Source organism: Sycon ciliatum, chromosome 1 (genome assembly GCF_964019385.1).
Source record: "Sycon ciliatum chromosome 1, ocSycCili1.1, whole genome shotgun sequence".
NCBI lineage: Eukaryota > Metazoa > Porifera > Calcarea > Leucosolenida > Sycettidae > Sycon > Sycon ciliatum.
In genome coordinates this window covers 68,050,640-68,076,167 of record NC_088643.1, presented here as the reverse complement: position 1 = coordinate 68,076,167, position 25,528 = coordinate 68,050,640, and the positions used below count along the sequence as shown (strand labels likewise).

At 47.8% G+C, this 25,528-nt stretch overlaps 1 protein-coding gene and 2 long non-coding RNA genes across 3 annotated transcripts; 1 reads left to right on the top strand and 2 right to left on the bottom strand.

The window, feature by feature from the left end:
* Positions 1–3,046: 3,046 nt before the first annotated feature.
* Positions 3,047–3,839, bottom strand: LOC135805068 (prosaposin-like). The gene has a single exon (XM_065319059.1). The coding sequence runs from the start codon at positions 3,761–3,763 to the stop codon at positions 3,179–3,181; it is 585 nt and encodes a 194-aa protein (XP_065175131.1). The 5' UTR covers positions 3,764–3,839; the 3' UTR covers positions 3,047–3,178.
* Positions 3,840–4,221: 382 nt separating this feature from the next.
* LOC135807076 (uncharacterized) lies at positions 4,222–7,058 on the top strand. The gene is made up of 2 exons (XR_010551439.1): positions 4,222–4,721; positions 6,587–7,058. It is a non-coding gene; the product is annotated as an uncharacterized LOC135807076 (long non-coding RNA).
* Positions 7,059–8,391: 1,333 nt separating this feature from the next.
* LOC135807075 (uncharacterized) lies at positions 8,392–16,277 on the bottom strand. The gene is made up of 2 exons (XR_010551438.1): positions 16,058–16,277; positions 8,392–9,117 (listed from the first exon to the last, which is right to left on the bottom strand). It is a non-coding gene; the product is annotated as an uncharacterized LOC135807075 (long non-coding RNA).
* Between the last annotated feature and the right edge of the window lie 9,251 nt (positions 16,278–25,528).

Genomic DNA, 25,528 nt, shown 5'->3' with positions numbered 1-25,528 from the left:
AGTATTTTACTACTCCCTGGTTGTGAGCCGTTCACGTCGCATACTGGTACTTCCACGTACATGTACATGTATGTGTAGGGCATTCCCTGCAGTTTACACAGTTTACACAATGGCACACACTCTTCTTAATGAAAAATTTATAGGTTGTGTTCTGGCAGGCAAACCAGTAGATTGGCCATTCCACTTGCATACTAACCAAGACATGTTGCAAATTCACCACGTTTTGCCGCCAATTGTTCCAATATTGACTGCAGAATTGGGCGGCGAACTTTGAGCTTTTCTTCTGCGATTTTCCCGCAGGATAGATTAAAGTATCAAGAGCTTTCCCGGTGCGGAAAGGCGGGCACGCCCCTACATGGCTACTTCCCCTTGTCTAATCCCCAAGACGAAATGATAGTAGCGGACTGGTCGAAATAAAAAAGTATAAACAATTCACTCTTGTAGTACCGGTATGTATTTTCTGAGTTATGGGCAATTCTCGGTCCCAACCTGCCCAGATTATATATGGGGAGTTTTACTGCACTAGTACTAAGTCTTGAAGTATTAGGATTCCACCTGTAGACCTACATGATTGTACTACTTTTGCTCTTCAAGAGCAACAGCAGGTCCAGTAATATTTCCTATGCGTATACGGCCCGCAGCAAACATGTCAGCAGTGCTTTTGTAATATGGGCCACAGCCAGCTAAAACATGTCTGATAGGCCATTCACACGACGCGTTAACACTTGCACGTGTGTGTCCAAGATAACGCTGGCAAACCGTGATCCAGTTCACACGGTGCTGGGCAAACTTTGCAACCGTAAATGTATCCATAGTGACCTCCTGAAAATGCCGGGAAATGTTAAATTTCGAATTTTCCTTTGTTCAAGCACTGCATTTGCAGTACACACTGTCAACAATCGACACTATTGCTGGCGTGCAAAGACAATCGCGCAGATCGCATGCAAAGATAATCGCGAGCAAACGGGTCTCGGCCAAGATAAAATCAGTTGCACGCGTACGCGTGTGTGCAAGTTTATCGTATGCGAGTAAATGTCTTTGGAAACGGTACGATGAAAGTGAGCCATTCACACGACGTGCAAACTCACGTTCATCGTACCGTTTCCAAGGACACTTACTCGCATACGATAAACTAACTTGGACACACGTGTGCAACGGATTTTTGAACTTGGCCGCTGGGGCACGGGCCCTTGTGCTCACGATTATACTTTGCACGCCAGCAAAAAAAAGCGTCGGTTGAACTTGTTGAAAGTGCGTACTGTAAAATGCAGAAAGGTGAGAAATTGTCGCTTTTTGACCATTTGTACCCACGTATCACTTTCAACGTACATGACCCGGCTGTGATGTGAGTGGTCGCATTGACACATGCAAAGTTTGCCCCGCACCGTATACCGTGTGAACTGGATCACGGTTTGCCAGTGTTGTCTGGTCACACGCGTGTGAATGGCCTAAACTGTATGAGGCTGTGTTTACATGAGGGGTTTCAACCCGGGTCAGATTTCAACCCGCCATGCACACAAAATGAATGGCGCGTTTACATGACGCATTGCGCTTGACCCGGGTTGAAATTTCGCCCCGGGTTGATTTCAACCCTCCCCTTGGGGGGAGGGTTGAAATCAACCCGGGTCAAAGATATCGTACTGTGCGTATCTCGCGCCAGGTTTAAACAGCACTGCACATGCAAATTTCGCGCGAAACGATTCACGTGACCATACAGGACTCTAGAAGTGGAATTTTGGCGGCATATCAGTATTTGACCCGGGTCAACTGTCTTCATGTAAACGCTCACCTATTTTGTCTATCGTACAGACTTTCAACCCGGGCTGAACTCGACCCGGGTTGAAATTTCTCATGTAAACACAGCCTTACAGTACAGAAAAACTCACTTTGCTCGCCAGCTGCTTGGACTACCCCGCCAAATAAGTAAGTGTGAGAACGAAGTTCGTCAAGTAACTACTAAAGCGGGATTCACAGAAGCTTTTTTGCGATGCGACAGGCGCGAAACCGGGAAAACCCCAAATCGCAGCCTTGTCGCACCCCACGCAACTGCCGCAACTGGGCCATCGCAGGCCATCGCAGAAGTTGAGCTTGGCTCAACTTCTGCGATGCGATGCGACAAGCGATTTGGCGTACGATTTTGACCTTTTCTACAGCAAAGTTGTACAAAGGTTCAAGAGTTGCCTATAAATTTGTACAAGTTGTATCAAACCGCGCGAATATCATGGTGACGTAGCCAAATCAGCAAGATTTTGTCGCATCACTGACTTCTTCTGTGAATGGTATTTCGCGAGTTCGCATCGCACGCGTCGCATCGCAAAAAAGCTTCTGTGAATCCCGCTTAACTCAAGTAACTTACTCAGTTCAATCCCGTCATGTCTCAAAACATTTACGAAACCCCAAAGCTAGAGACATGTTTTAGCTGACTGTGGCCCATATTATTTCACAAGAAATTAGAATACGTGTATTACGTTGCCAGAAAAGACTTTATAGTACTGCCAAGTCTTTATACAGTCTTGGTACAGCTGTATTGCGGATGTGAACCAATTTACAATGAGTTATGACTTCAACAAAAACCATTTTCAATTTCACCTGCACGCAGTCACAGTACAGTGTTGTAGACCACCAAATAGACCAATCGTAGGTTCGTGGTTTCTACCAGGGTGTAGTAAAATACGTATTTTACTCTCCCTGGTTTCTACTATAATTTGCACAGAGGATCATAATGAAGACCATCCCATTCATGTCTCGAGGCATACATCAGAAATACAACATGACTGTATATACGCGGAATTACGGTATGCCGATAAATCAGCAATCGCAACAAGATCTTTACTCAGCCACATATACATGCATGCACTTGCGACTGACGATACACTCACTTGAAAACATCATCAGGCTGTTGAACTGAAGCAATGCATCCAATGGCACACGGAGGCCACTCATTGCGAAGCCATACACGTGCGTCCAGGCCAGAGCTCCCATTGGCACACGGTCGCCAACGACGTACTAGCACATGCTGCCACTGGGCCCCAAAACACAAGACCAACCGATTTTACGACCATTTTTTACTTGATAAATACAAATCAACATATGGCGGGCACATGGATACATGTACGATCGAATTTTTAGAAAAAGCGATAAAAATGTCACTCAGAGAGAACAAATCTAAGTGTGTTTATTAGCAAAGGTGGATGTCCTTGCAAATGACAGCGGGCTTGATATCATTGGCGAGCATCGAGATGATCTTCTCACCATACAGGGAGACGACCAGATGGCATCCGGTGCGGACGGCGCTTGGGACCTTGGTGCATACCTCAGACAGGACCTTCTCAATCTCGGCCTCAGTGGCGTGGTTGGAGAGAGCGTTGTGGACGTTAGTCAAGACACCCTCGCAGATGTGGCATGCTTCCTCTCCACGGAGTTTGCGCATCATGGTCAGATCCTTCAAGGACTTGGTGGCGGAGCACAGTTTGGTGTATTCACAGAACTGCTCGGCAGTGACGGACTCGATGTTCTTCAGGAACTCACGACCGAGTTCGTTGACAAGCTGCTGGCACTCAGAAGAGATGGAAGAAGGCAGGTAACGCGAGCACACGTTGTCCAAGGCGGCCTCAATCTCGGCCTCCGTCTTGTTGTTGTTCTTCAGCTCATCCTCCAAGATGTTGAAGACATACTTGCAGAGAACACAGCCCTCTCCATTCTTCTGAGCCTGGGCAGCAAGAGCCAAAGCGCTCAGCGCGAGGAAAGCAATGAGAACCTTCATTTTTGCAAAACGTGGAAAGAAGAGACAACTGCTTCCTTCAAACAACTTCAACTGAATGAAACTTTTTTCCGGAACGGACAACTTTTGTACAAATGGATCATTCGTACAAACGTACAACTTACTCTTATTTCCGGCGCCGGCGGTGTCGCATGCGCATAACCTTCCCCGGATGCGCACGCGCACAATCACTTGGCGCCAGCTGATGCGCATGCGTGACCACTCGGCGCACGCGCAGCGCAAACCTATTTCGTCACCTATAATCGCGCTTAGACGCGCTAGCATGCAGGGAGTCGTATTTTACGACTCCCTGCTAGCATGCATATGATGATGTACCGTAGATCTACCGTATTGGCGTATAGAGCATTAGAGGACTTTCCAATGAGTCATACCGTGCGGCCTATGAGGATTCGGGCCAAAGATCATCGAGTTCACCACCGATCACCGAGGTATATTATGCTCCGCAGGCCGCGAAAGAGAGCCCGTTACCTGGACCCCTACTCGCGCGGGTAGAGCGAAACTGAGCACCCTGGGATGCGAGCAGCTTTTTAGTACTCCCGGGTCCAAAATCTCACCACCAGGCCGGGATGATCAAAACGTCTGCCGGGTCTGCAGCCTACAAACGTGGATCTGCCGACACTGTGCTGTCGACGACATGTCCGGCAAGGCACCTCCTTGCGTGAAAGCAAGGAACGCTTTTTTTTTTTAGAAAGGAAGCTTCTTCTCCAAAATTTAAAATTTTTGAAAATTATTCCTTCTGAAAATATCATCGCGTTCTTGACCTCGAAGCTGACTGCTGAATGCGATTAGGAAAGAAGATTCCTGAAGATACACCAGACTGATTCTGGCAAGCCGTCTGTCGTCTAGATATGCAGTTGTTCGTCATGCATGGTCAGCAATCTTCCTCGTTCGTCCTTTCGTGTTCCTGACCACGATGATGACAAGCAGCTCTCATGCTCAGGTTAGTGCTGTACTTGTATGTCTGGGCACACAACACATCTGAGATTCACCCACTGACGTTATCGAACTGAAGAATGCAGCAAGGGTTCCTCGGATTCTCTTGATTTCGGAACAAATTTCCTTCACTTTCACCCTCTCAGTCTCTTCCCCATGCCCTCCATGCATGCACAATCGAGTTTGCATTTCAAATGTTGTTTTTACTTTGGCAGTGCGTTCGATAACGTTAGGACAGTCTAAGTTAGGTGTTCTTCTCTTCAGGCTTATTGGACGTGTACAAATTCTAAAAAAATAGCTTCCATATGCTAAACGCAGATCCCTGTGAATACGGTTCTGCTGGGCAATGATGTTTACACCAATCTACACTCTATGCTGTCACAGCATCCACAACTGATCCTCTCTCTCTGAATTAACTATTTGATAAAGCCAATCTTTAAATCGCTGTTGCATAGGATCTCGGGTGGGAAGAAGCGATGAATCGATACATGGCATTGTGAAGAAAAGAAGAACAAATTCACATTGCACGTGAGACTCGGTTAGAAAGACTGAGTTTCTGCATTCATAAGAATGTCACACCCCGGGGATCATGATAAAGAAAACATATGTCGTGAAAATGACTGAAAGAACCAAAGAAGTATTTGATCTTCCAGCCAGCTTAGCCTGGTACTACCATACTAGCAGTGCTACCAAGTACCAGCCCTCCATATTTTCTGTATTTGTACGGAAAATCACTCCTTGTGCGCACTACAGAAATTGAGCAAATGGTATAGAAAATCGGAGAGGATCAATCAGCTGTGTAGAAGCATTGCAAGTGTAAGCTGAGTGATGAATAGTCTTGTACCAAAGCGAGTGCATGCCGTACCACAACAACATGTACATGTAGCACAAATATAATAATGTCGTGAGTGCAAGTCACACATGTTTTACACTACCAAATGCAGCCACCGACATGCATGTGCGTGTCAAAAAACATTACAGTGCAAGTATGCATGCAATGTACACGGCAGTACGCAAAACACTGCAAGATACGGAAAATCAGAAGTCTGAGTACGCAAAACAGACTCAATTGGTGGGCAGCTCTGTACTGGCCTGTACGGAGGGAGTGAATCTCAATGTGTGCAATGCACGCACTTTGGCCGACAGTGAAAACTATGCAAGTCGTGTTGGTTTGCAGGATGAATGTGAGTCCTTTTAGACAAGCGCCTTAGTGGAGTAGCCCACCGAAAGAAGAGTACTTGACACCGCGAAGTGGAGTCTGCGCATACAACAGTGAGGGGGTAAAATTAGCTATGACTGATTCTGCATGTGTTCTGCATGTGTGTCACATTACACTAGCAGATAGGCACACCTGTTGTTCCAAAAAGATGCTTATGTCAGTGTCTGAATATGTCGTGTACCAGGTAATATTGTTGCCAGGATCTCACGGTGAGAGTCAGACTTGAATATGGTATCAATAGATTATCAATATCATACATCACCATGTACCACCCAAAGTATAATAGCCGAAGGACCCGTTTGTGTGGTGGTGTATGATTTCGTGAGCAAGATGAAGTGGCTACAGATGTTTCTTATATAACACCCTAAGAAAAGATCATCAATTCTGGGGAAAGTGATTCTGGTAGCATGTTGTATCCAGTGTGGCATGACAAAGACTCCCTCGATTTAGCCTGTGGAGAATCCGTAAATACATAAATACAATACATACAGGCATCGCAACCTTCGGATTATATGCTCTTTTGCTTGCCTCCTGGAGTGTGGTTGTACCTTGGTTCACTGTATTAGAATAATAGTAGACTTTGTTTTTCGAATTCGTTTCTATAACATTAGGTTTCTTTCTGTTGCTGCTATGTCTTTTCATGTGTTTTACAGGATTGCCATCTGTTGATGAATACCACTCTGAGGCACTCTCACGAGCGAAGGTGTTTGAAAATCCATGTCGGAATGATGGTCATGTTGGCCTAAAGGTGCATTACATTGCCGATACTCGCCACCTCCACCCTGGAACATGTTCAATTTCTGTTTCTCGTATGGAAGGACCGAACAGGTTGTTTTCCTGTCTCAGTGGACCACTCAAGACTGAACAGCACTGATGGAAGAAGATTTGCCGTGAATCTCGTTCACATAATCAGCCTGTTTAATTGCTGTACTGAGGTGACTGCTTCATAACAATGACCATGCAGCATTAATTTTGGATAGTATTGCAGTGCCCCTAAAATTGGAGAATATCGAATTTCTCTGATAGCATTGTGATTCATTTGTGAATAAACATCACTACTCTTTTTGAGTAGCATAGCAATGACAGAGTTGGTTTAATGTATGACAAAATGGAGCCGCTTTTTAACTTAAACCTGTACTATAATCAGTACCGCCGGAAGCAGTTTTTGATTGGTCCGGTAGTTTCATGGCGGGTACACACGTCCTCCACGGTAGGAAACGTTTGTTGGTGGCCAACAAGTTGGTCTGGTGATAACCTGACCAACCAGACCGGCGGGCCTGATAATTGTGGGGCTCATGAGCAGCTCAAGTACTTAGTATGGTTTTGGACATGTCCCCAGTTAACCAATGAGAATAACCGGAAAACAAGGGGGGCTTTAGATACCGGGCTGACTTAACAAGAGGCAGGATAAGCGCGTTACGGGTTGAGCTTGTCGAAAACCAATTGTACTCCATTATGTGTGAAGGGGTTTTATGAAGAAATATTTTATGAACCAGTGTACAGAGATGGTGCTTATGACGAAAGGAGAGAGGAGAAGTGTGTGAAAGTCGATAAAGGGCATCCGAAGGAACACATCGATCCTTGTTGTAAAGAATATTATGTATAAATCTATGGTTGAAACCTACTTCCCCAAGCGTTCTCTGTTAAGTATAAATCTATGGTTGAACCCGACTTCCCCAAGCGTTCTCTGAGGGGACCGAGGTCTACTCTATCAGTTCATGTATTCTGTGAAGTGACATGACCATTCGTGGGGACCTTGCTCATAACTGCAAAAGTCCTCGTCTGATTTTTCCGCATCAATTGAACGTTATACATGTGCATGTAGTGAAAGCCACATGCAAAAGGCTGTTCCATGGCACTCATCTGCCACCAAGCTCTGGGTTCATTGGCTGAAAATATTCTTCGGCACAGTAAAGTCGTGCGCCCAAGAACGTGGAAGCCTACAGAACATCCAACCTGGAATACTAAGAACACCACAGCCCAAAATTAAGAATTGCGGTGTAGGTTTGTGCTGTTGTCAAACACCGGGATTGTTATGTTGCACATGTATCTGAGCTTTACCACTACATACACGTCTGTCTTTACACAATTACCAATCTGCAGACAGCATGCTGTTTCGTCCTTTAGTTACTAATGGACTCATCAATGCAGCACAGAGAAAATGAGGCAGGTGAATGTCCTAGGCTAGAGAGCATCAAATACAGGTATAGAATCATGCCTTGCAGATCTCGTTACGGCCCCTTCGATGCATGTCTGAACATTAGATGGCTGTGTAGCTTCAGTTATCTCAGAATATGTACTATTTATCCAGCAGCAACAACGTTGGTCACACAACTATTCACTATAATGAGTATGCGTTGGAACACTTTACCCCGAGTCATACTATAGCAGTGTATGCCATGCATGGGTTTACCTCACACACTGAATTTCATAATTTGACATCCAAATCACAGAAGAGTGGTGTTCCAAACTTTACGTAATTGCACTCCATGTCCTGCGAGCTACAGTAGAATACTTCAATAGAAAATTTCTTATAGCACGTTCTTAGAAACAAATCGTATAGGTTCGAGGCTGTCAACCCAGAAATTTGTGATTTCACAGCCATAGATGTTACCAGTCAGGTCACTGTATACAGTAGGTATGCAGAAGAAAATACTAGTAACTCTTTGTGGAAGAGCTGTGCCAAAATGTGTACAGTACAGTAAATTAATAAAAAATGAGAAAAGCAGTGACAAGGCTGTGCATGATGTAGATCTACTCGTACCAGTAAGTACAGTGCACCAGTGAAATTGTTGGTGTAGTACCGGTATACTACTATAATTATGGCATGGCCCATGCCACTACAATCTATTTGCAGTGGGCCGCAGTAGGCCAGTGCAACAGAAAGCATTTCAGAAGCTGTGTGCAATGTTAACATCTATGACATACAAGTAAACTGCCATATAGCACAATCGATTACTCTCAGCCCACATAAGTACAATGTAGGCCAATCAGTAGTATAGATACATAGAGCACACTCTACATCATACATAGTCGGCACCAAATCTATGTTGTCGATGTACTTTGCAATGACGACATGATGGCAAGCGTGCTTGATTCATCATAATATTGCCTTGTACTTGGTTGGAAGTTAGTTGTAAGTTCAGTGGTCGAGGTAAGCAGAGCTGCTCCAGCTTTCAGAATCCTGCATGAAAAAGGCAGAAAGCAAATGTAGGTATAATAGTAGCAAGCTGATGTAAAGAGCCTGTCTTTCAATGCAATAATTCTATCCACTGCATGGACAGACCTGGTGCTTCATTCACCTCTGTTTCTTGCTTTCTCAGAAAACCTACTTCCTCCTTCAGCCATCTAGCTCATGATATACATTAATTTTTCTTTATGCCTTTTCAGCCGTGGTCGACTTTCGCCCCTCCTGTTTGATTGGCAATTGCAGTCAACCTGGGGAATACTGACCCTCGATTGTGAATGAGAAAAGTGTCGCTATTCGCATTGTTGTTACTCGTGAGGTTGGAAGTATGCAATCAAATGTTCACTAGATCTGAAGATTGTGTCGTTATTTGCGAGTTGTTTTGTAAACCCGAGGTAGATTATTCACAAGGTTGATTGTACATGCTATGGGATGTACAATAACTAACCAAACAATAATGGTGTGGTGATATTGTAGCACCTTTCCCTGCACGGGTCTTGGCACTCAGGCTGCTAGTGCTGCTGTTCGCACCCTAGGCCCTGCACTGCTGTACCTCTGGCGCCTTGCACATAACACATTCACATGTCACCTTTCAAGCCGCCTTTGCAGCCAGCTTCCCTTTAAAAGCCATTGCGTTTTACTGATGATTCATTCTCATCTTTCGAAGAGTTGGTCTGCCTTGAGCAGGACACAACATGGCGCAGCGAAAGACACGAACCTCTGTCAAGGCCAAGGCTGAGGAAGCAGCAGCAATCAACGACGGGTTGACAGAGCAGATGCAGCCAGGAACTCAAGAAGAAGGAAGCCTGCTGCAGTCTATTGTCCATTCCCTCAGCCAGCAGCAGCAGATTCTGCTTAGGCTCACAATGGCGCAGTCAAGCCAGCCTGCCGGCAGCGGCCCGCCACCATCCACCTCAAGACAGCCAGAGGCAGGGCCGTGGGCCCGGAGAGCGGAAATACCCCACCTGCCCAGTCCAGACTCGATAGACCTAGCTGGTTTCCTCGAGTGGAAAGTCAAGTGGTCTGACTACGTGTCGTTGACTGGGCTATGCAGAAACGCAGGTACAGTTACACAGCAAGCAGTTCTCCGTACAGCTCTCAATGACGGTTGGGTGCGGCTGTGGCAGGCGGGCGTAGTTCCCATAGCCGACGGCGATGATGAGCGGGTTGCCATCCAGAAGCTGGAAGCTTTCCTGAGAAAGCGAAGAAACCCGTTACTGGACCGCAAGGCCTTCCATGGCAGGAGCCAGAGACAAGGTGAGAGTATCAGCCAGTACTTCTCGGGTCTGTCTCAGCTGCATGATGCGTGCAGCTACCCAGATAGTCTGCAGTGCGGCAGATGTGGGTCACTGTGCGGCCATGAGGCCCAACTTCGGGAAACCCGGCTCCGCGACAGGCTCGTCTGTGGCCTAAGGGATCGAGCGATGCAACGACGGGTGCTCGAAGAAGAGTATGCCAGTGAGTTATCGCTCGATCGGGTCATGCAGATATGCTCTGCATACGAATCCTCTACCAATACGGAATCTGGCCTCGGTGAGCAGCTGCCCGACCTGGCGTTGGCGGCGGCAACGAAGTCCACTTACAAGCGTCAGCAGGCGCAGGCAAAGACGCTGAAGTCGGACGTAGGCACGTGCAGGTTTTGTGGGGAGACTCACCCCAAGGGCCAATGCAAGGCCTATAACCAGACATGCCGCTTGTGCCTCAAGGTGGGTCACTTTGCTAGGGTTTGTCGACAGCGGACCTCGCCCTCACCAGGAACGACGTCTGTCGACTCGCTGTTTGTCAACCAGGCTGGTCCTTCTAGGAACAAGCTGGTGACGGTTGGCGTCGCGATCCAGGGAGGATCGTCAAGCGCTATCGGGTGGCTGCCGGACACGGGCGCGGATGTGGACGCCATCAGTCTTACCGACCTGGATGGTATCGACCCAAGCCTCAGGATGAATCTAGTGCCGGACACAGCTGATGTCAAGGCAGCTAACGGTACAGCTTTGGATTCCATGGGCAAGCTCGAGGCTCAGTTGTCTTTGAGCGACACTACCGCCGTGTCGACCCTGCACGTATTCCGGCAGCTGAAGACACCTCTGCTCAGCAAGGACACGTGCATGAAGTTGCGGCTTCTCGAGGATGGATGGCCTCACTCCCGTCTAAGGGTACAGAGCGTGGCAAACATCTCCATCCCTCGGAAGCAAGCATCCGAAGTCGCAGACACGTCAGTAGGTACTGCGTCGACGGCGGCTGAGGAAATCCGACGTACGTTGCTGGAAGAGTTTCCAGAAGTGTTCTGTGATACCCCGCTCAAGCCCATGAGCGGTGAGCCGATGCGCATCGAGCTCATCAATGGCGCGTCGCCATGCCGCCTGTATCGCGCTCGCTCCATCCCATTCAGGTGGCGGGACGCTGTGCAGAACCAGCTGTCCGACATGGTGGGCAAGGGCGTCATTGAGAAGGTGCCTGTCGGCGAAGCGTACACTTGGTGCCACCCACTGGTGGTGGTCCCTAAGAAGAATTCCAGTGAGCCGCGCATCACGGTGGACCTGACGGGTCTAAATAAATGGGTCAAGAGGCCGGCATACCCAACCCGAGTACCTCGGGAAGTCGTCGCGTCGATCCCAATGGGGATGCAGTACTTCACCACCCTAGATTCTCGCCATGGCTACTGGCAGGTACCCCTCGACGACGATAGCACCAGGCTCACAACGTTCATGACGCCATGGGGTGCCTACCGTTTCAAGCGGAACGTCATGGGCTTGGTGTCGGCAGGTGACGAACACAACCGGAGAGGAGACGAAGTGTTCGCCGGGTTTTCGAATCTTCAGAAAGTGGTAGAGGATGTCATCGTGTACGACACTGAGCTTGAGGCGCACACCCAGAGGGTTCGCAATGTGCTCAAGCTTTGCTCGGAGAACCAAATCACACTGAACCGCCGCAAATTCGTCTTTGCGGCACCCAGAGCATCGTACTGCGGATTCGTGGTGACGCCGGACGGCTACAGTCCTGATCGAAGCTTGGTGGAGGATCTACACAACTTTCCAATCCCTACCAACCGCACTGATATCCGATCCTTCTGTGGACTCGTGCAGCAGTTCGACGCGTTCACGCCGCGACTAGCGGAGCTTCTATCCCCGATCCGCTCTCTGCTCTCTCCAAAGAATGAGTTTATCTGGGAGGATCCGCAGCAGCAGGCATTTACAGCTATACTAGAGGAGCTGGTAAGCCCTCGAGTGTTGGCTACCTTCGACCCTGCACAGCCGCTTCGTCTCGAGACAGACGCCTCGCAGTCAAACGGTCTCGGCATGGCACTGTGGCAGCAGCAAGTGGACGGGCGGTGGCGTCTAGTGCAATGTGCTTCACGGCACGTCACTGAGACCGAGGCCAGGTACTCTGCAACGGAGATTGAACTGCTGGCGGTAGTCTGGGCAGTCCACAAGGCTAGACTGTTCCTGGCCGGTGCTGATTTCGAGCTGCTAGTCGATCACAAGCCGCTCATTCCTATCCTGAATGCTAAGACGCTGGATGAGTTGACGTCTCCACGAATCGTGCGACTACGGGAGAAGCTGACGCCTTTTCGGTTCGTGGCTCAGTGGAGACCGGGTGCCGATCACAAGGTCGCAGATTGCCTGTCGAGACACCCAGTAAGTGCACCAGACCCTGACGATGAAGCTGGTGAGGAAGAAATCGAGCACTGCTACTGTGTTCTCCGTCAGCTGTCGCAAGAGGACGAGGAAACAGGCCATACAGTCCTCCCCGACCTTGGCATTACGAAGGTGCGGGCGGAGGGCTCGACGGACCCGGAATACCTCAAGCTGCTGAGCGCCGTAAAGAACGGCTTTCCGGTGGACAAGGCTGCTCTGGACCTCGATCTGCACCCGTACTGGCAGGTTCGGCATGACCTGTCGGTCGAGGACGGCATAGTGTTGTTGGGCCACCGTATTGTCGTTCCCAGAAGGTTACGCCAGACCACGCTGGAGCAACTTCACGCTTCTCATCAGGGACAGACCCGCACACTCCGCAGGGCCAGGCAAGCAGTGTACTGGCCCCAGATCTCCAATGACGTTAAGAACGTCGTCCAGACTTGCAGATCCTGCATCACGCTGCTCCCCTCCCAACCTTCTGAGCCGCTCCTCTCTGACAGTCGTCCGTCCAGACCGTTCGAAGATGCAGCGGCGGACCTCTTCTCCCTAGGCGGCTTTGAGTACCTGGTTCTCACCGACAAGTTTTCCGGCTGGCCATTTGTTGGGCGTTGTGGGAGATCGGCTACCACGTCTGACGTCACCAAACATCTCGTTCAGTGGATGTCGGACGTTGGCGTTCCTACGCGCCTCACGACGGATGGTGGGCCGCAATTCAGATCTTCAGCGTTCGCTTCGTTCTGCTCAGAGTGGAACATTTGCCACGACCCCAGTAGCCCGTACAATCCTCAGTCAAATGGCGCGGCTGAGGCGGCGGTCAAGGCCATGAAGCACTTATTAATGAAAATTGGCAAAGGTGACGCCTATAACAGCAGTGCCTTCAGAGAAGGGTTGCTGGAGTGGCGTAACACGCCTGGTGCAGGAGGAGCAAGCCCGGCCCAGCTGCTGTTTGGAAGGCCAACGAGGACCAAGGTTCCCACACTTCCTGCAAATCTGCAGCAGTACGCTGCCCACAGCCGCAGTGCTCCCCAGCAGGTCTCATCCCAGCTTGGCAAACCTCTGCCCCCTCTGCACGTAGGCGATAAGGTATGGATCCAGAACCAGTCTTCAAAACGCTGGGATATGGAAGGAACGGTCACAAAATGCACGAGAAGAGGACGGAGCTACACAGTGCAGACAGTGACGGGGTCCAGCTTCTGGCGGAACAGACGGTTCCTCCGGCCACGTGCATAGATTGACTGGGCATGCTTCTCTTGCTTTTTCCTTGTTGCTTGTGCGCTACGCTGTGATTTTCGAATTTCAGTTTCAGGATTTTCTTTGTGTTAGTGCTCCCAAGTCGCACTTAAGCCGAGGGGGCATGTGGTGATATTGTAGCACCTTTCCCTGCACGGGTCTTGGCACTCAGGCTGCTAGTGCTGCTGTTCGCACCCTAGGCCCTGCACTGCTGTACCTCTGGCGCCTTGCACATAACACATTCACATGTCACCTTTCAAGCCGCCTTTGCAGCCAGCTTCCCTTTAAAAGCCATTGCGTTTTACTGATGATTCATTCTCATCTTTCGAAGAGTTGGTCTGCCTTGAGCAGGACACAACAGTGAGGTTGGAAGTATGCAATCAAATGTTCACTAGATCTGAAGATTGTGTCGTTATTTGCGAGTTGTTTTGTAAACCCGAGGTAGATTATTCACAAGGTTGATTGTACATGCTATGGGATGTACAATAACTAACCAAACAATAATGGTGTAACAATGATTTGAGTCCATATCCAATTGGATGAACCTAGAGTGCATGATCCATTCCAGAAAGGCGACTTCAGTGAGTCTTGAATTGTCAGCAGCATCATACTTCCATCGAGCTTTTTTTCTTTTTCGAAACGACCCTCTCTTTTCAATTCGAACGAAGGTCAACATACGATTATGGCAGGCATGCACGCACTGATCTTCACTGTATACATGTGCATGTATACTGTACTGTAGTCTGTGCAGTCAACTAGTCGTGTTCCACTTGGCTTACGGTAAGTATCACTACAAGTGCATAGTAGCCCCCCCCCCCCCCACCCCGGGGAGTGCGCGTGAACGGCAACTGTGAACTGGTAAAAGAATTATTCGACACCTTCGTTCGTTTCGATGGAGAAGGTTCATCTGGCAAATTGAGGCCTTCGTTTCACTCCTAGCCCCAGGAGCGAAATTTTCACTCCTTGGCTGCCTGTTTGAGCCGTCCTTGTGGAAGGGTTGATTTATGCATGCCCGCATATACATGTAGACCTTATTCAATAAACGTCACAATCACGTGAACCAGGGTCCCGGGAACCAGGGAGTGGCAAGAGACCTGCACTCAGTGCACAGTGGACTCGGCGTGGGAACATAGGAGTAGAAAAATACCGGTATTTTACTACTCCCTTGTACGAACTGGGCCTTTCTTGCCACTCGTTTCACGTACGCGTGCCCCAGCTTACAACAAATCCCTGGAGGCGAGTCCAAAAATCACGTTATCGAATAAGGTCTATAGAAACACAGATCACGTAGAACTACCCCATCCGGGGTCAAAACTCACAACGTTTTGGGTACTTAGGTCTCATGTCGTCTCCCCAGGTGCTATGAATCCCTGATGCACATGTATCTACATATACAATGTAACCGTAACTCTACCAATATTGCGGACGATGACCCTCCCCCCCCCCCCCCCCCGGCAAACAGAAAGTCGCTATGTCCTGGCCGAGTTTATCTTTTAATTAAATGGTTTTCTCGGTTGGGATTTCATACCTGACAACCATCCCGATTTGGCCGGGACCGTCCCGATATCGAGGGCGGTAATAGGCACCCAAAAGTGCACTAGTTCCATGCCTCACCGCGAGCTTCTTTTGTACACATTTTCATGCCTAGGTATGTCATTGGATCTCAGGTTTGCAAAGGTTGGCAGGTATGGGATTTGTAGAGTGACCAGTTTTGACTATTGCCACCTGCTGTGCAGAAGTGTCATTCCTACATCCTGGCTGCAAACGTACCCCCCCCCCCCCCCCCCCCCACACACACACCACCACCAACAATGTTCGATCCTATTTACAGGACCTCACTCTATATGAAAGTGTAGCAGAGGCACTGCCAAAGTATAAAAAACAGCAATTGAAATGCAAGCTGCATTGTGCATGCATGGAGGGCATGGGGAAGAGACTGAGAGGGTGAAAGTGAAGGAAATTTGTTCCGAAATCAAGAGAATCCGAGGAACCCTTGCTGCATTCTTCAGTTCGATAACGTCAGTGGGTGAATCTCAGATGTGTTGTGTGCCCAGACATACAAGTACAGCACTAACCTGAGCATGAGAGCTGCTTGTCATCATCGTGGTCAGGAAAACGAAAGGACGAACGAGGAAGATTGCTGACCATGCATGACGAACAACTGCATATCTAGACGACAGACGGCTTGCCAGAATCAGTCTGGTGTATCTTCAGGAATCTTCTTTCCTAATCGCATTCAGCAGTCAGCTTCGAGGTCAAGAACGCGATGATATTTTCAGAAGGAATAATTTTCAAAAATTTTAAATTTTGGAGAAGAAGCTTCCTTTCTAAAAAAAAAGCGTTCCTTGCTTTCACGCAAGCTGCAAGGAGGTGCCTTGCCGGACATGTCGTCGACAGCACAGTGTCGGCAGATCCACGTTTGTAGGCTGCAGACCCGGCAGACGTTTTGATCATCCCGGCCTGGTGGTGAGATTTTGGACCCGGGAGTACTAAAAAGCTGCTCGCATCCCAGGGTGCTCAGTTTCGCTCTACCCACGCGAGTAGGGGTCCAGGTAACGGGCTCTCTTTCGCGGCCTGCCGAGCATAATATACCTCGATCACCGGACTTGAAACGGAGCTTGGGTGGCAAAAAAAGAAGACTGCATATACCGGTATATGCACTGGAAGGAAACAGTGTTTTTCGAAAGCAGTGCCATTTTGCATACTGTAGTTTGAGAATACCAAAGGGCTGCTCGCGATCGGATGTTCCCACACCTGGATCGTCTTTGAGTTGTTATCGTTTTCCCTACGATGGAGAACGACGGAACCAGTGGATGACGGACACACGACTCGAGAACTTCGCTCCTGATGCAAATACTTCGAGGTACACGAATATTGTTCCATCACTTCGTTGGCGAAGAGAAAAGTCATGATCATCCCCTGTCACCCCAGTACGTATCGAACTAACTAACCAACTTGTTCAGCTCATTTGTGGCAGCACCAGTAAAGGCGGAAACACGAAGATGATTCCGAACACTATCAACTTACTTAAAGGGGAAGTATACCCTAAAATCAAATTTTCACCAGTTGTAGTCTTCTGGGTGCTGAGTCGAATGGTCTTGGTCCGAGGAAGCTGCGACGCTCCCTTCCTACTTGAATCCCAATCGAACTCGCGCACTTCCACCGAAACTGGGTGACTGCGCCCTACTAGATGGGGATTTGTATGCAAAATGTCACTAAAAGCGCCATTTCGTTCTTATAAAAGCACGGATGACCGCGATTGGCCCATATGTTGTAGTCTTTTGGACGCTGAGTCGACTGGTTTTGGTCCGAAAAGGCTGCGATGCAGCGTTCCTCCTTTATTCCCAATCGAACATGGTTGAACAAGTGGTCACGTGCTCCTGGGTGCCCAAATCACCTGGTCACCGCGCCAGCAGGCGACAACTTTCACACCAAGGTTCAACTCGAGTTCAACTCGAGTGACAGGACTGCACCCAAAAAAGGTCAAACAGGCTAGTAAGTTGTACCCTGCAGGCACGGTGACCAGGTGACTGGTGTACGCAGGAGCACGTGACCGCTTGTTCAACCATGTTCGATTGGGAATAAAGGAGGAACGCTGCATCGCAGCATTTTCGGACCAAAACCAGTCGACTCAGCGTCCAAAAGACTACAACATATGGGCCAATCGCGGTCATCCGTGCTTTTATAAGAACGAAATGGCGCTTTTAGTGAAATTTTGCATACAAATCCCCATCTCGTAGGGCGCAGTCACCCAGTTTCGGTGGAAGTGCGCGAGTTCGATTGGGATTCAAGTAGGAAGGGAGCGTCGCAGCTTCCTCGGACCAAGACCATTCGACTCAGCACCCCGAAGACTACAACTGGTGAAAATTTGATTTTAGGGTATACTTCCCCTTTAAAGGGGAAGTATACCCTAAAATCAAATTTTCACCAGTTGTAGTCTTCTGGGTGCTGAGTCGAATGGTCTTGGTCCGAGGAAGCTGCGACGCTCCCTTCCTACTTGAATCCCAATCGAACTCGCGCACTTCCACCGAAACTGGGTGACTGCGCCCTACTAGATGGGGATTTGTATGCAAAATGTCACTAAAAGCGCCATTTCGTTCTTATAAAAGCACGGATGACCGCGATTGACCCATATGTTGTAGTCTTTTGGACGCTGAGTCGACTGGTTTTGGTCCGAAAAGGCTGCGATGCAGCGTTCCTCCTTTATTCCCAATCGAACATGGTTGAACAAGCGGTCACGTGCTCCTGGGTGCCCAAATCACCTGGTCACCGCGCCAGCAGGCGACAACTTTCACACCAAGGTTCAACTCGAGTTCAACTCGAGTGACAGGACTGCACCCAAAAAAGGTCAAACAGGCTAGTAAGTTGTACCCTGCAGGCACGGTGACCAGCTGACTGGTGTACGCAGGCGCACGTGACCACTTGTTCAACCATGTTCGATTGGGAATAAAGGAGGAACGCTGCATCGCAGCCTTTTCGAACCAAAACCAGTCGACTCAGCGTCCAAAAGACTACAATATATGGGCCAATCGCGGTCATCCGTGCTTTTATAAGAACGAAATGGCGCTTTTAGTGACATTTTGCATACAAATCCCCATCTAGTAGGGCGCAGTCACCCAGTTTCGGTGGAAGTGCGCGAGTTCGATTGGGATTCAAGTAGGAAGGGAGCGTCTCAGCTTCCTCGGACCAAGACCATTCGACTCAGCACCCCGAAGACTACAACTGGTGAAAATTTGATTTTAGGGTATACTTCCCCTTTAATTTGTTGGGGTGCAAGGTACTGTATAACACCTTTATTTCGGTGTAATTTAAATTTCGGTAACTTCGGTACTGCACTGGTCCTGGATCACCTAATTTAACATTTAAGGTAGCGTACACATGAAAAACTCGAAAAAATTGAAAGTTGTTAGATCCGGTCGAGGGATAGCTCAAACGAAAGGTGTTGATCCGTGGAATACGCGTGTGAAGTTTTTTTTTGATTACGACCAACGCAACATGAGATATGCGCTCTAGAAGATTGCAATTAAATTTGAATTTTTGAAAATTTGGAGTACGCATCGGTGATTTTTCGCAATCGGAAATCCACCAATTTCGCTGTTTCCTGTGATTCTAGCCCGATTTGTTGGCAAATTCTGATAACACCATGCTTCCAGCACTCACTGGTAATGGTTTGGTCACGAGGGGTAGCCGCCTACGCGTTCGCGTACGCGACCAGCAGGCCAGCTGCGCTTGGGCAAAAAATATGTGTTTTTTTGTGAAATTTGTGACAATTACCTTGTCAAAATTGCTGTCAGGAGCTGCTGGAGGCAGTGGAGACGATAGGCAATGCAAAGCGACGTTCTAGAACACCCAAGAGAGTATTTCACGGCAATCAATTTGGTCGTGAAGGTAGTGCAAGTGCGCAGGAAGAGCAGGCCGTCGCGGATCATGAAGAAGAGGCGATCGCCACTAGAAGCAGCAGTTCTGAGAAATATTTTTTAATTGCAAGATTTGAGTTTTTCGACTTGGAATGTGGACATGGACAGCAGCTCCGAGTCAGAGAGCGATGCCGGTGACTCTGATCACCGATAAACTGGCCCAGCAGGTCCAGGTGATGGCTTCTCTGGCGTTGGGTATCGCGTTGTGAGCTTGGGCCTCCTGCTCGCTGCCATTGCACTTGTTTGTGTGTGTATGTCATGCAAGAGTGGCAATGTGATTGTGAAGGAGGGAAAACGCAGTGGCCTGGCTGCGACAATTACCTTCTCATGTTCAGTGTGGCCACTGTGCCCTGCTGAAGTTTCTTTGTCCATGTCGCCCAAGCTCCCAGGATCTCTTTACGAGATAAATAGCAGTGTTCGCAATGCGCATGATTGGCCGTGGTCGTCAAGCACTGTTAAAATTATGTGCAGTGATCAATAATATGCCAACGCCAATGAGTCGAAGCAGTTTATCTGGCCACCAGAATGCTCTATATTCTGCAGTAGAGGTAGTTGCTGAGAAAAGCATGGATGGTGCTAGCAGTGCTGTGCAAGATGCTGTCGGCGGTGACATGGCTGTTTCAGCGGATGGTACCTGGATGCGCCGCGGCTTTTTCTCACTCTATCGTGCTATGTCCGTTATTGCATGGGAGACTGGCCAAGTCGCTAAGTGACGGCAAATCCGAGTATCAGCAGTAGTGGATGCCTGACAAACAAGCTCATTGACTCCAGACAGAACTGGTATGGGAAGGCGATAAGAGAGAATAGTGGTGACTACTGTGCTATGCGGAAAGCTATTTATGCCTCGCTTTGTCATCATGCATCCACTGATGAGAATCCCCGTCATGAGTTCTGCCCAACTGATAGCTGGTGTGGCTACCACAAAGCTACTGCTGACAAGCCTTACGAACACCACAACCCTATTCCAAAGCCTATCTACAAACTGATGGTGCCAGTGTATCGTGACCTCGCCGACAAGCAGCTGCTACTGAAGTGCGAGAAGGGTGCGACACAGAATCGCAATGAGTGTTTTAACAAGCTGGTATGGTCATATTTGCCTAAAACGGAGTTTGCTGGTGCATGTGTTGTCAACATTGCTGTTTACCTGGCTGTGATTCATTTCAACCATGGCATTGGTACTTTCGAGCACATCCTTCGCGAAATGAATTGCCCTGTTGTAGACTGCACCCGTCCAGCCTTCTCCGATCTCGATGTTTCACGCATGGAGAAAAGCCTTGCAAAGTGCAGTGCAGCAGCAAAGTCAAGGAGAAAGAGGCTCAGGAGGATCAAGAAGGGCTTGGAAGATGAAACTGTGGAAACTGAGGAGCCAACTTATGGATCTGGTATGTTTTAGTGTGACTGGCAGCTACCAATATGCAGGAAAACTGGCCAATTTTGATAGCTAATTTTCTCCATTTTTAGCTGCTTTTGGACTCTTCCGTGCAGCGTATCTCTATGGATATTGTTTTTCTGTATGTACATAGTATGTATTTTTGATTCCTTGCTGGATTGTCCGGGGCACTAACCTCTCTCCTGTTGACTAGCTGATACTTGGATTGTTTTCTGCCTGCTTCTTGAATTGCTGGTTTTGCGCATTTTACACTCCCGTATGCATTTTTTGGCCTCTGGTGAGATTCATGGAATTTCTCCTGGTGTTCTTAGGTTAGTGCCCTCCGAAGTGGACTATAGAACATCAATACACCAGAATTGGGATCTTTTCCAATGCAATGTGTTCTGTATGCTGCACGCCGTGCCGGATTTTGTAAAGATCGGAAGGCCACACTGGTCAAGTCTGGCCACAGGCAGGGTCACACTTCTGGTCTAGTTTTGTCGTGGCATTGTATCTGTGCTGTCTAAAGAAAGAGTATAGAAAATTTCATTAGATTTCTTTGATGGATCTCGAAGTTATAAAGGAATCAATACAGATGTATGCGTTAATTAGTATACCATGTGTACGCTACCTTAATACACCTAAATTTTCCGAAATACCAAAAATATGTAAAAATCATGAAAATCACTGTCAAGTTAAACAAAAATCAACTACTGGTACATGTGTTGTGCGCCATCTATGGATCTGCCACATCGATCGATTTTGCTGCGCGATCTGTCGATCGACAGATCGCGCAACGATCGATCGATCGCGCAAAATCGATCGATCGCGCAACAAAAAAAAGAAACCAAATCGATCGATTGTGAGCTGGGCGCGGAGTAGGTATTTTACTACTCCCTTGTGAACGGCATCATCGTAATCAGTACTCGCACTGGTACGAGTACTTGGCGACTGGCCGCACCGGTGCACCACTCAGTAAACAGTAGATGACGATTCTTTGAAGAAGTAATGGTTGACGTTGTCGAACATTCAGACCCACTGGAGGCGTTCCACAGCCTGGAGCCCGCTGATAAGGATTTTGATGTGACTTGAGTAAGTACTAAAGTGATGTCAACACTAGTTCTACGTACTCTCAGTCTCTCTCTCTCTTTTTTCGGCGTCAGACATTGAGTGGGAGATATAGATGACTGGATTTCGTTTGTAAAATAATGAGTAATTTCTGCAATTTGTGATCGAATCAGCATGCTGTCAGCTGTACCAGTCCACATCCCATCGTAATCAGCGACCAGGCCAAGCGTGATATTTGCCTTGGTATCTCACTATGTGTGGTGAGAAGACGTCCATTCACGTCTGAGAAATTCATTTGCAAATGGGAAATCAACAGGCCTGTATTAGTATGGGCAGAATTCATCACCCGGGCCGCTATTGAAGCTTTGCACAGTTGTCAATGTCCAACGGCCTATTTATACGAAGACCTGTGGTGGCTACGTGATTCTCTTAAACCTGTGATCATGTTTTCCAAGATCATTTCAGTAGCAGACATATGAAACGCTACGCCGGGCCTGAGCCCGAGGCAATGTACGGACGTGGCCGTGCTGCACTGAACCGCGTGGCATCATCGTCACGTATGATGGAGTCAACATGACTGCGCCCTGCATATGCATCATACATCTGATAGTACGTTTATTGCCCTATCCTTGGAGAGTGGGCCACCAGGGAAGGCTGGGTTTCCGACTTGGCTTCACCTATAATGCTCATGATTGAACACGCTCTTGGAGAATAAATGTAGAATCCGGCTGAACATTGAAACCAGATAGCATCGCGTTTCTGCGCTGCACCTCACAACACCATTGACATACAACCAGGAAGAGCTGGGAACTTGAGGGAAGTGACGGAAAAGTCAAAGAGGAAGTGAAGAAGATTGAAGAAGAGGATCAGTAATCATCAAGGAGGCCAAAAAGAGGTCACCTACGAGCCAAATGGCTCTTGATGTGATGATGTGCAGGCAGGTATGCTGGAATTGGATAGACTCTTTTGGTCAATTTTTGGCCTATCCCACATCTTTCTACCGCAGCTCTGGCAGATTGATTGGTACTATACCCCTGAATTTATACATTTCTGAGCTCTGTGACACGTTACCTAGCTCGTGAATGTCGTCTTTCAGCCATTCATCACTGCTTATTTTGACATTTGATGAGGAGCCAATCATGACTATTTTTGAGGATGCGCATGTCAGAACGCTTTGTTGTGACATGCTCATCTAAAGGATTTTGCAACTGTTTCTATTGAATACCTATAATAGTAGTACGAAATAATTAGGGCTCAAACGGTCACGGTTTTACCCCGAACGGTTAACTGCTAAGCTAACGGTCGGTTTAACGGTTATAACCTATAAGCCATGGCAATCCTGCGGACTCTTTTTTAACCGTTTATTTGACTATACTCATTCAAAAAATGTACCCTATTCAGTACAACGCACACATGTACATTCTCTTGCATGCTCATTCATACATACTCTCACACGAAGAGACCAGATATGACCGAGTTGACAGCCCAGAAATTGCGTACGCGTGCGACAGGCTGCGAAAGTGCATACTTTGCAACGACCTGATACATGAAAAATTGACTGAAAAGTTACTGCGTAACCGTTATCTTTATCGGTTAACCGTTAATTCTTCGTAACCGGTCTGCAACCAGTTAATCGGACTAACCGTTTGAGCCCTAGAAATAATGGTTGCGACTTTGGCGATAATTATTACGAAAGGGTTTGCTCCCCACACTGGAGCTCGCGCTATTCCGTCGACTTGACAAAAATACCAGATATGACCGAGTTGACAGCCCAGAAATTGCGTACGCGTGCGACAGGCTGCGAAAGTGCATACTTTGCAACGACCTGATACATGAAAAATTGACTGAAAAGTTACTGCGTAACCGTTATCTTTATCGGTTAACCGTTAATTCTTCGTAACCGGTCTGCAACCAGTTAATCGGACTAACCGTTTGAGCCCTAGAAATAATGGTTGCGACTTTGGCGATAATTATTACGAAAGGGTTTGCTCCCCACACTGGAGCTCGCGCTATTCCGTCGACTTGACAAAAATACCCGAGCCCGCTACCCGACCAAACCCCTACCCGTTGCAGCCCTGATTTTTTTCGTCGGACTGGCCCCTTTCCATTCCCTCAACAAACAAAGGAATTATATAATGAACACTGGATCACTTATTATTCTGCTCGGTGCATGGACCAGTACAGGAACCGACACTCAATACAGTCAACTTCGCTTATAACGACACTCGGCAGGGCATCAAAAAGGTGTCCTTATTCGTGAAGTGTGGTTATACCCGAAGTCTCATTATATGTATTACCATTGATTACACTGGGATGGGACTTTGCTCTGGGCATGGAAATTCTGTCGTTATTCGCGAATTGTCGTTATATCCGCAGTCGTTATTAGCGAAGGTGACTGTACTTACTGTTATGTTGATGGATGGATGTGGTTTATAGGATCGCTCTTCCGAACGAGAACACTGTTTCTGGTTCATTGAAGTAGGGATACTGTGCATGTATTATAATGTGCATGCTTAGCTACAAGATGAAATGGATCCAGCCATTGAGTAAGAGAAGAGTTTCAATATTTTAATTCTATTAAAGTATACACCCGGTTCCAAAATAACGCACGTGCCCTTGCATACGCCCAGGAAATCGAGCCTGCTATTATATACACCCGGGACCTATACACGGGCTTTTACGGTAACGTTATAATTATCTCAATGTTCCGGGTACGGCTATTTACCATGATGTGGGTATAATACTGGACATACATGTAGTCTGTTTTCTATTTTGCTGCTCCTTGTTCTTTGGTGCGATTGGTGGCTCGGAACAGGCAGACATTATTTACCGATATAATCGCACAGGTCACATTGTAGAGTGCAGACCACCTAGTGCTTTGAAGATTCACTGCGATATTCCCATAATGTTATAATACATGTATGAAAATCAGCATCATTTTCTGTATGTTAAATGCCACAAATTGTTAGGCTTCACCGTAATATCAAGAGTACATAACCCCTCTTGGTAATATCCATGTTCAGTGTTCCGTTCACATCGGTTCATGCTGATCACCCGAAAGTGTCGTCTAAACAGGATATAGGGGTGTGCGGATAATGCTCGAAAAGGTGGGAGATTCTGCTCGAAAAGCTGTGAAATTGGCAGAACCATACAAACCTTATGGCGGGCAATTCCTCGAATTCTGCTCCATTTCTTTATCCACATACCAAACATGCATGAAACTTACCAGAAAAAGTACTGAATTCTGCCAATTTTTCTGCCCGCATATGCCTAACAGGATATGTCCGCGCCGCGGGGATTATTTTTCAAATAATCTCCTCAATGTCATGTACATAATTGTCGCCGGTCGCAGCGGCTTCACAAAACGTAGACTTTCCCAGCCCCCCCCCCCCCCAAAGTACACACAAAATACAATTGAAGCAATGAAACGTATGCATTGGGAAATTGGATTGCAGTAAAACCCGTGTTTGCCGGACCCTGTACCAAGCGGAATCCTGTATTTACCGGACAAAATTTCATGCACCAAAGTGCTGTGGATCGAAAGTGCATTCCTGGATCAAGCGGGGTCCTGTCACATCAGGACAGTTTCCGCTGCACCAAGGGCGTCTTGTCAGGGCAGGCTTTACTATAGTGAAGTTTATAGTGAATTGTACTCCAAGTAACTCGTGAGTCCACACACAATGGTCATGCAG

Bases quoted from the DNA above. Each gene is read 5' to 3' on its own strand.
- LOC135805068 (XM_065319059.1), bottom strand. From the start codon at position 3,763: ATGAAGGTTCTCATTGCTTTCCTCGCGCTGAGCGCTTTGGCTCTTGCT.